At 51.0% G+C, this 11,086-nt stretch overlaps 1 protein-coding gene across 1 annotated transcript in view; it reads left to right on the forward strand.

Annotated features, from left to right (window-relative positions):
• Positions 1-4,867: 4,867 nt before the first annotated feature.
• VOLCADRAFT_97799 (uncharacterized protein) overlaps positions 4,868-11,086 on the forward strand; it is a gene marked incomplete at both ends in the record, with an annotated part of 9,195 nt that continues 2,976 nt past the window's right edge. Inside the window, 8 exons of the mRNA XM_002956722.1 lie at positions 4,868-4,949; positions 5,649-5,956; positions 6,337-6,420; positions 7,536-7,613; positions 8,134-8,226; positions 8,456-8,512; positions 8,545-8,693; positions 9,398-9,611. Coding sequence (XP_002956768.1) covers positions 4,868-4,949; positions 5,649-5,956; positions 6,337-6,420; positions 7,536-7,613; positions 8,134-8,226; positions 8,456-8,512; positions 8,545-8,693; positions 9,398-9,611 — 1,065 coding nt within the window. The remainder of the gene's footprint in view (positions 4,950-5,648; positions 5,957-6,336; positions 6,421-7,535; positions 7,614-8,133; positions 8,227-8,455; positions 8,513-8,544; positions 8,694-9,397; positions 9,612-11,086) is intronic.

Below are 11,086 nucleotides of genomic sequence, written 5' to 3' on the forward strand. Positions count from 1 at the left end.
TTGAGATGGTGAGCGCGAGGTCAATCAGATCCTGTAGCCGCACATAGGAACCCAGATGGCGTATTCGCGAGAAGATCTCCTCCCTGAGGTCGTCCCGCAGACCTCGCGCAAAGAAGAGGACGTGGTCTTCTTCGTGGCGGTATGGTAGATCGGCCATAAGGCGCTTATACTCCGCGATGTAGCGCTGGAGGGAGTTTGGTCCGGAACCCTGCATCAGCTCAAACATTGCAAGCTGTGCATCTAATTTGTGTTGGATCACTGGGGCCAGCGGAGTGAGTGCTTGTAATACTGCGTGGTATGAGTGGAATCGGGTGGCGGGGTCCGAATTTAGGCGCCGTAGACTGTCACCTGTTGTTCTGCGGAGAACTGCCAGGGCGATTTTTGCGGCCTCGGGGCTGTCCACGGGGACACCGGCCATGTCCAGATTGTGCCGCATTAGGATGTCCCAGCCCACTATGTCTGCCCGGGGTTCCTTGGGATCGAAGGTGGGAAAGTCGCGGGCGATATGCAGGAGGTTTGGCGTTGAATATGGTGACCGAGGGTGGGCGAAGCTGGGAACGGGGGCATAGGCTTGCGAGGGTCCAGGATGTGGCTGCGGTAGGGTCGGCCATGGGGTCGAGTTCGGAAGGTCGGCCACGGTGGCGCGGACGGCGGCGGCGATGGTCTCCTGAAGCGAGGGGACGTATGGTTCGGTGACGGAGGTGGTGGGGACGGAGTCGACGATGGGGACGGTAGGGACGGGGTTGACCATAGGGGGGATGGGCGTGAGCGTCGTAAACGGAGACGCGTGGACATTACTCGGGAGTTCCACGGACCGCGAACGGGATCGGTCGCGGTTGGCGTCCGTGGGAACGAGAGCCATCGGGGAAGATGAAGACGAAGACGATGGCGCGATGGCGCGACGACGCGATGATGACGAAGATGAAGAGCTCGGCGAGGAGGATCACCTAGGCTCTGATACCAATTGAAAGGGAACCAGGCCACACCTAACAACTGGGAAGCGTAAGCCGGCTTTACTTGCCGAAAAACTTGCGTAGGCACAGATGATCGGATTTCAAACTCAACTTAGACTTACAATGTTCATAACTTGGTCCGCTTAAATAGTCATATTAGCGCGCCATAACCTCACACGTTGTACACGCAAGTTCAAGCTCCACTAGCTCCGAAGATACGACATGGTTTCAGAAACGCGCGTTAACGAACTGCAAAACATTACAATTATCTTAAATGTGGACTTAGTGTGTGGCTAGTGGACAGGTGTTTCCACTAAACGCCCCGGAACCATACGACAGGTTGCTATTAAGGCGCCAAACCATTGTAAAAGTAAGAGTAGGATGCTCTGCGTCTCTCTCTTTTCCCTACAATGGACTACAACTCACTTATTCAGATTGTGAGCGGTTTGGCCGCGGACCTGTTGGCCCTCCTAGCCATCACCGGCCAGGCAATGACGCTTCTTTGGATCCTCTGTCTGCTTGTCTTAACCAGTTGGAGCAGTTAGTGCTGTCGATGATAATCCACATAGTTTCCGTATGTACCACTCGCCACGGTCGGCCGGCCTGGAGACATTGAAACCGGCAGACCTCCAAAGCCTCGCATATTTGCGGTAAATGCCTGCTGCACAGTGTTTAGCTGTCGGCTCATAGCTGGCAATGTGGGCAATTCGACCGGTCCTGCTCGGAATTCCATTGGTCAACGGGCTATTTGCGACTATGGATAATGTTTAGTTAGTGCTGTCGATGATAAGTTTTTTTAGAAACTTTTACTTTCTATTCATGTATTTAACTAGTTTCTTATCGCTTGCATGATTTGCTGAGCCAGGTGTGAGATTTTTTGAACGTAATGTTACAGGGTGTTTCCATTTGGCCGCACACTAACATTAAGTTCAAAAATCCATAGTCGCAAATAACCCGTTGACCAGTGGAATTCCGAGCAGGACCGGTCGAATTGCCCATTTTTCCAGCAATGAGCCGACAGTTCAACACCGTGCAGCAGGCATTTACCGCAAATATGCGAGGCTTTGCAGGTCTCCCGGTTCAAATGTCTCCAGGCCGGGGCTGGACATACCACGGCGAGTGGTACATACGGAAACTATGTGGATTATCATGGACAGCACTAACTAACTGCTCCAACAGGTTAAGGCAAGAAGCCAGAGGATTCAAAGAAGCGTCATTGCCTGGCCCAGCTGACCCGGTGATGGCTAGGAGGGCCAACAGGTCCGCGGCCAAACCGCTAACAAGTTGAATAAGTAAGTTGTTGTCCATTGCAGGTAAAAGGGAGAGACGTAGGGCATCCTACTCTTACTAATACAATGGTTTGGCGCCTTAATTAGAGCCTGTCGTATGGTTCCGGGGCGCTTGGTGGAAACACCTGTCCACTAGCCACACACTAATGATAATGTTGCTACAGTTAGTGTGCGGCCAAATGGAAACACCCTGTAACTTCGCACGCAAATTTACCTGAATTAATTCCATTGGTCCATCTTTAGAGAATCAGAATAACTTTCAAACGCAATTTTAATCGGGGTGAAATAAGATGAATGTTACACCATGACGGACTGACGGACTGACAGCAGTGAACCTAGGGGGCTTGGCCCCCCCAATGGCACTTCGCGCCCGGGGCCTCGCCCAAAAACCTCCTCTCTGCTGTACGGGACAGATAGGGCCCGAAAGGAAATCTGATTTACTGCAGGCGGCGGAAGTAGTGGCGGCACCGATGTGGCTCACACCGACGAAAGGCACACACGGGGGTTTGGCGCTCACTGGACTGGGGGGAGGGGGCTGCTGGGGCTGGGCAGTGGCAACTGGCAGCGGAACTCCGTTTCGGCAGTCGGCGGTTTGTATGTATGTCTTATGTATGCCTGTGATCGTGCTCCTGCATGCATAAAATAAACAACAATCAGCTACCAGACGGCGCGGAGTTCGGGAGGATTTCATTGCCATTCACTGTAAACGTACATGTGTGTATGTATGTGTATGTGTGTGTGGTTCGTACAACGAACTATGTATGGATGGATAGGAAACGCCCCTTAATGGAATTGTAGCCGATCCTTATCTCCCGCTTTGCTAACATGCAATATCGCGCACTCAGATGATTAGTGCTCCGCTTTGACGGAGCAACTCCATCAGCACTTGCTTGAAGTTGAATTGAAAGAATCAGCAAGTTTCGATTTCGGCGATCCAAGGATTACCATGCTTGTTTAGGCAACGAATTGCCTGTATGCATACGCCGTGCAAGATCAAATTTCTGAAGGATAACGTACGATTATCATGACGTTGGCAACTGTACATGTATCCTAATTACGACATACACTTGCAGGCTATAGTCAGGTGCTCATGGCTGGTTCACGTTAAATGCGGTCGCCGTATAGTTTTTTTTGTCGTAAGTCATGCATTTCAAATCACATGGTGCATGTCTGCGGTGCTGCGCAAATGCCGTACTCCTAGATCCGTTGCCGTGACAGCAGCAGCAGCAGCAGTTGTGAACAACTTGGATGAGGTGGATGGGACACCCCTGCAGGGTGCCGGCGGGCACTTGAGTCTCGTCCAATGATGTGAGGCGCATATACACGGATTGGTTGGGGCGATTTGACGACAGCGACGGAGAGTGGGTAGGTGGCGGGTGGGGAACGGAGATGTCCAGGGAGACGCGAAGGCGTATCTCCAGCTAGTGGGTCCCATCATGCTGGCAGTTACGTCAAGAGACGTCGGGTTACGGCATAAATTACGGCATAAATCAATGCTTATCCAGGCTGTATTTAAATGATGGAAGCGGTATCAGCTATAGTTTCAGGAACGCGTGTGATATCGTGTGATACGCTGCAACAAGTTAACTATCTTTTCAAAGTTATTTTCATCTTTCCCTCACAGTGCTCAGCAGTATTTAGCCTTACAAGGGATTTACCGCCTAATTGGGGCTGCATTCCCAAAAAACGATAATAATGAGAGCGCCAGCTGCGGCAAGTGCCAGGGTCCATAACGATGGCTATTTGACGCACGACCTTGCCTCAACAGGACCGCTTCCTGTTTAGGCCACCTTTGGCGTTCGTTCGATACTCAATCGTTTGAGAGGCATGATTTGGCCATATGGCCGAACGCGACGGTGGCTTAATAAACTACTCGAGATTGTTCGGACGGCGTGCAGTTGTTAAAAATTGTTTATCCATTATTTATCCGTTTTGCCTAATAGTAAGGGGAAATGGATATTGAAACTGCCACACAACTCCACAGCTGAAAGCATTCTTTCCTTGACAAGCTGAAAGGCGACGCAAAACAAACGTCCACGAGAGCGTGCCTATCCAGGAGAATAGACCGTTGGTTGCACAGTCACTGAATAACCTTGATTTGATGAGCAAGTAAAAACGAACGAATGTTCTTGTTTAATGAACATTCCTTAATTACCAGGAGTTGCACAAACGAAAGGAAAACGCTGTATGCCGTACCGTACAAAGCACCGTAGGCTAAAAAAATGCAGTTAGTTGAAATGAAAAGACTTTATTGCTCAAAAAAGATTCATATCAAACTGAATGATGGCATCAGATAGAACGGAACAGAACGACTAGATTTCGGCGAAGGGTAAGGAGCGAGAGGCGGAGGTATCCTTTTATGGAACCCTTGCCTGGAGCCAATAAATGAAATCCACTGTAATGATTAATATCATCATAAATATGTCTTAATTACAGGCTGGAGTCGTCACAAAGTAACCATACCATCGAGTAAGTGTATACATCCATGTGGTCGCGACCGATACCACCAACGAGCTGCTGCATTACATCATCATATGATGATGTGTAAAAGTCTGAGTGCCAACAACAGGAATCTTGATGCCAGCAGGACAGGGATACCCGCTCGCCCGTGCGCATCAACATAAGATGCGCAAAGCTCTGGTCCTTGCGCTGGCGATAGCGTTAGCAGCGGTGCTACTGGCGTCCTTCAGAATTGCAGACGGCCAAGGTATAGATGTCTCCGACTGCGCCACGCATACGGCCATACATCTACCTCTGCAGCTTACCGACCTTACCTACGGTTTTAAATCGACCGCAGCGCACGCAGAATTCTTAGCTTCCCTTACACTTATTAGGCGCATAAGCGAATGAGATTTTTAATTCTAAAGGTAATATAAGCATATTTAGTGAATTAGATGACGCACATTATTACTTGCAGTTGCATTCCGCTGTTGGCGGGTGGCGGGGAAGACGAAAAGTGCTGTGCCTGCCTGCCTGCCTGCCTGCCTGTTTGCGGTCATGCAACTCTACTGGCTGCACAGTTATTCTAATTGAAGCAAAGGGCAGCAATCCTCTAGCCTAAAGTGCTACATCCCATGCGAGCAATGATGCACATGCTCCGCGCCTCACACAAAGTTAAACACGCCAGCGCACAGCAGCGCATCAGCAACGGCCGTGACGGGTGGAAATGACAGGCAGGATACGTGCAGAGAGCACTGCGACAACGAAAAGGAAAAGGATCTGCCTTGCTTGGATAGGATCGCGTCTCGACATCTTCATCCATCACCTCACCTTCATTATCACCATCAGGTTGATACCTATGCTTCATTTAATGCATCCTCCGCTCCCGCCCCCACCTCTTCATGTGTGCGTTCTGCCGCATTTCTCCACGCCGTCGCTCCTCGCTCCTCCTCCTCGTCCCCCCCAGGTGCCCCCCCCTCGGAATGTCCCCTCGTCACCGGATATGAGTTTCACCGCAAGCAGGAGGCGGCCCGCGTGCTCATCCTTGGCACATCCGCCGCCTCTTCGCCTGACAGCATCGCCGAGGAATGTGGAAACACGAGGTTCTGTAACGCCTTCACTGCCGCTGGTGACCTGCTGTCCGTCCCCATGTTCCCCGTGTTCACTGACATGGAGGGGGACAGCAGTGATGACGAGGCTCGTGATGATACACGGCAGTCATGTGCGGGTACCTACGTCGCCACGGTCGGGGGTACCTTTGGTTTGAAATTGCCTGTAAGTAAACATATCACATTTATTAAAACACTTCATCATTTCATCACCACCACCACCACCACCACCACCACCACCACCACGTTCACCATCACGTTGACCACCACCACCACCACCACCACCATTTTCACCGTCATTATCAACAGAGCCGGCCCTACCCCAACAGCCAATCCAGACAGCCGTCCACCATTTGGCAGCACCAGATAATCCTCACTAACCTCACTGCGGCGTGTTTAGTGGATGCAAAATAATCTATCTATCGCACAGTTACCTTGTAGCCTTCCTGCCGTACACGCTTCTTGTCCTACATAACCCTGCTTTACATACACACATAGCGCTCCACCAAGACTGTAATAGACCTCGCTTCACGCAATCTCGTACAGGATAACTTGGATTTCGACTTGTTGCGCCGGGAGGGAGAGGTGTCGGCTTTGGGCATGAGAGCAACAATTGCCGTGGCCAAAGAGGTGCGCGTGTGTTGGTGCATTCAAGGAAGGTTGGATGGAATGAACACGTAACGCGTCGAGACTTGTGTGTTTGTATGTGTGGTTGTTACAGTGGGCTCCAGACTCATGAAGAGAAGAGCCAGCGGGCCGGCTGGCCGTGTACTGCAAAACAATGGCTCCTTCTGTAAGGCAAAGGCCTGGTAACAGTGCCGGATCGGTGCTCATGGCTGCAGCCATACATCGTGTGCCCGTGCCCGTGAGACTTTTTGGGACATGTAATAGAGTCATGGATGAACGACGAATGGCAAATCCTCCCCACCTCCCCACCTCCCCACCTCCCCACCTCCCACCTCCCCACCTCCCCACCTCCCCACCTCGCCACCTCCCCACCTCCCCACCTCCCCACCTCCCCACCTCCCCACCTCCCCACCTCCCCACCTCCCCACCTCCCTCCCTACCTACCTACCTCCTTCATTACCTACCCACCTGCCTGCCTTCATGCATGCATGCAAAGACGGACGAGCCGTCGCAGATGCAGATCATCGCATCCTTCACTGCATATCGGAGTTGTGTAGAGCCTGCTGCTGGCCAAATAGAATAGATCGAGCTAGGAGGACATACATGCAGCTAATACACTAGCTCTACCCTGTGTATTACGCAAAAAGTGGTCGTTGTGCATGTATGTACCCTTAGATAACGGATCACTTGAAAGGATTGCTCTCTTAGATTCATGTAGATGGATGGATAGGCAGCTAGAATGCTAGACGGATGCAGGACATGTAAGCGGTATACAGGGTGCGGCATGCAGGGTGGGGCTGGAGCAGGCTATTATTGCTTTGCGCCCCTTCGGCAGCCCGCTGGATACATGTGTTACATGCAAGCATGCCTCGCATTGTTGGCGGATAAACAGTGAGGCACAGCAATTAGATTGCCACTGCTGTCATGGCTGGGCAGCCGGTCTATGTGGTATCCGTCCAGCCGCTGTAAAGGCCTCTCGAGATGCTCGGAATAATTTACTGTAGCGTGTTTAGGTGTTGACGTGTGCGCCGTACTGTACGACAGATAATACATGAGATGCCGACATCGTGTATTCGCATGTGTATGTAATGACGGTGTATGCTGCCAATGTACGACAGCTACCACAGCTCGTTGGCTGGCAATTAAGCCCACGCATGCTGATGCGCCTAAGCGGTAGGAGCGGCATCGAGTGGTGGGTGCGCTGGCTTGTGAACGATGGCTGGATCGGGTATTGCAGTGTTGCCGCGGGCATGTGTTTTCAGATCATATGCCTACGGCGCCGCTGGGCGACTGTGCTCCTGTATGTATGATGTGTGGGACAGGGGGGTGTATCTTCACCCGTGGCCGCTACCTTGCGAAACCCTGTCTTCCCCGGTATTTCGGGGCACCCTCATCCAGTCACCCTAGTCAACTTCTCAGTGGATCGCTCAGGTTCCGCACCCACCACCAGCATCCAACGGAATCTGCCGGGTCGACGACGGCCCAACTCCATTTCTGCTCGGCTCGCAGATTGACTTTCTCCCAGATCGCCACCGTCCATCAACTGGGGGCACGTTACCTTCCACAATCGGATGTATATTTGACCCTGACAGGTCTCGATCCCGGGATCTCCCGGGGGCATGGGACGTGCCTTACCAGATGTATGCATGACGTCACTCCCACCCCGCCTGGCTGAGGTCCTGCGTACCCCCAACTGCATCTATCCCCCAACTGCAGGTGACGGCGGTGTTGGAGGCAGTGAACCTGAACCCCCAAGACGCCGCCGACCTTCCTGAAGAAATTCTCATGGAGGCGTTCACGACAGCACTTGTGCGTGCGTGTTGTGTGTGTTGTGTATGTATAGGATTGTATGTAGTATACACACAACATGCATCATATAACAGCATTTATTCATATATGATATGATATGGGAAACGCTACGTGGTATGAGGCACCAATTCAACTGATGCTTGCTCGCTTGCATCGATTATTGCAAATCCGGTGTATTTCTCGTTTGCATGTGTAGTAGTGTGCGTGCTTGTCCTTTTGGCAGCTGCAGGCTGTTGTATCTATACCTCTGCCAAGCCGATCAGGCGCCCAGACATGGATCTACATGGTGCGTGTTGAACCCCCTAATGTATGCCGCAGATCCCCTTCATGAACGATTCAGCGGAACAGGGCAATGTCATCGGAAACTATGACTTTGAAGGCATCCTTGCGGCGGTGCAGTACCCGGAATGGGACTCCCGTTTCAGCGGTCCTTTCAACTTCGTCAGCCCCGTCAAGGACCAGGGGGGGTGCGGTTCGTGTGTTGCCTTCGCTGTAACAGCCGTAGCTGAGTCGACTGTGGCCGCGGTCAGCAACATCTCAGCTGAGGATGTCGACCTGTCAGAGCACTGGTATGTGGTGGGTACTGCGTGCTGGGTAGGACGGACGTAAATCTTATCTCATCTACAGTACAGTGCAGTACAATACAGTACCTAAAAACAAAAACTGTAAGCATAATACAAACATACATGCAACTGGGCCTTTATTTATTTACTTAGGGTCGTGTTACCGACTTGAGGCTATCCTGGAGCTATCAGTAAGTCGAAAGCTTTCGCCACCTTAGCAGGTAGAGAGCTCCCTCCCTCGAGGGTTCAACAGACTTGTGAAGTGCTGTTACAATCTGTTTTAGCAAAAATATGATGGCGCTGTTGTTTCCCTCTATGACGGAGTTTTGTATTCGAGTTGGAAATCTTGCTTGGAGCTAATGAGTAGGTGGGTGATAATTTTGTTTCCCGTATCGAAGCACTGTATGTTAAGATATCTACGTATAGACCACTGGTTCATTTATAGCACATATGCACAGCAACAGGCTAAAAGGGATGGACGCAAGCGCATCGCCATACCTAATAGCACCTTACACGCCGAGCTGCTCTCCTGAAACCCACATAAACCGTTAATACTTCGTACCATGACGTACCACCTGCCCGCCCGCCAACCCCTCCTGTGCTGCCAGGTTGTTCTTCTGTAATGGCGTGGAGAGGGCTTACTGCCATATTGGCTGGTACGCCGAGATGCCGATGGAGATTATTGAGAAAAAGAATTTGCCGTACGAACGGAATTATCCGTACAATCCGTATTCGGAAAATCCCAGCTGTGCCCTAAATGCGCCACCGGAGATGACACCGGGCGGCCAATTCAAAAGGGTCTTTCTCACAGATTACACAGCGGTACGAGCATGCCCCTGTATGTATGTATGTATGTATGTATGTATGTATGTATGTATGTATGTATGTATGTATGTATGTATGTATGTATGTATGTATGTATGTATGTATGTATGTATGTATGTATGTATGTATGTATGTATGTATGTATGTATGTATGTATGTATGTATGTATGTATGTATGTATGTATGTATGTATGTATGTATGTATGTATGTATGTATGTATGTATGTATGTATGTATGACGTTGATTACACTGTGGGCTGAAAAGCCGGGGGCCCAGGGCCGAAGCACAGCGCGGGGGGCGGGTGCATACGGCTGGTTAGTCTCATGCACTCCGCCCCCGGGTCAGGCCGCACGGGAAACGACGGCCGGCACGCAACAGCGCTTGTTTGGCGCTCCAACTAGACGGGATCTATGCCCGTTGGTCTCCTAACATAAACGAAGTCGCAACTGGGGGGCTCTTCCTGCCGACCGAACGAACCGAGCATCTCAGAGAGCTCGCTACCAGGACTTGGGCGACCGGGAGCCCGACGAGTCTTCCCGGGCTGGGGAGGTCACCAAGCTCAAAAATCCTCACGCAAAAAAGAGCGCAAAGAGCTCACACCACAAGACGCCAAACAGCCTCCTGAGACTACTACCCTCTTCGGCCTTTCCCTCCTTGGGCTAGTCCAGGGGAGATAGCCCCCTTGAGGGGGTAACCCCGCACAAGTCCGCGCCCTTCCACAGCACTGGGTCTAATTTGAAAAGTACTCAAACGGGAAGACCCTGCGGCAACGCCGGGCGATCAAGCCTCCGGAAACCACAGGGGGGGAGGGATATGTATGTATGTATGTATGTATGTATGTATGTATGTATGTATGTATGTATGTATGTATGTATGTATGTATGTATGTATGTATGTATGTATGTATGTATGTATGTATGTATGTATGTATGTATGTATGTATGTATGTATGTATGTATGTATGATGTGTGAAACAGGGGGGTGTATCTTCGCCCGTGGCAGCTACCCTGCGAAACCCTGCCTTCCCCGGTATTTCGGGGCACCCTCATCCAGTCACCCTAGTCAACTTCTCAGTGGATCGCTCAGGTTCCGCACCCACCACCAGCATCCAACGGAATCTGCCGGGTCGACAGCGGCCCAACTCCATTCCTGGTCGGCTCGCAGGTTAACTTTATCCCAGGTCACCACCGTCCATCAACTAGGGGCGCAATGCCTTCCACCATCGGAAGGACTTTTGACCCTAATGGGTATCGATCCCGGGATCTCCCGGGGGCAATGGTCGCGCATTACCAGTAGTGCCAAACCCTAGTCAATATATGTATGTATGTATGTATGTATGTATGTATGTATGTATGTATGTATGTATGTATGTATGTATGTATGTATGTATGTATGTATGTATGTATGTATGTATGTATGTATGTATGTATGTATGTATGTATGACGTTGATTACACTGTGGGCTGAAAAGC

Source organism: Volvox carteri (assembly GCF_000143455.1).
Source record: "Volvox carteri f. nagariensis unplaced genomic scaffold VOLCAscaffold_65, whole genome shotgun sequence".
Lineage (NCBI taxonomy): Eukaryota > Viridiplantae > Chlorophyta > Chlorophyceae > Chlamydomonadales > Volvocaceae > Volvox > Volvox carteri.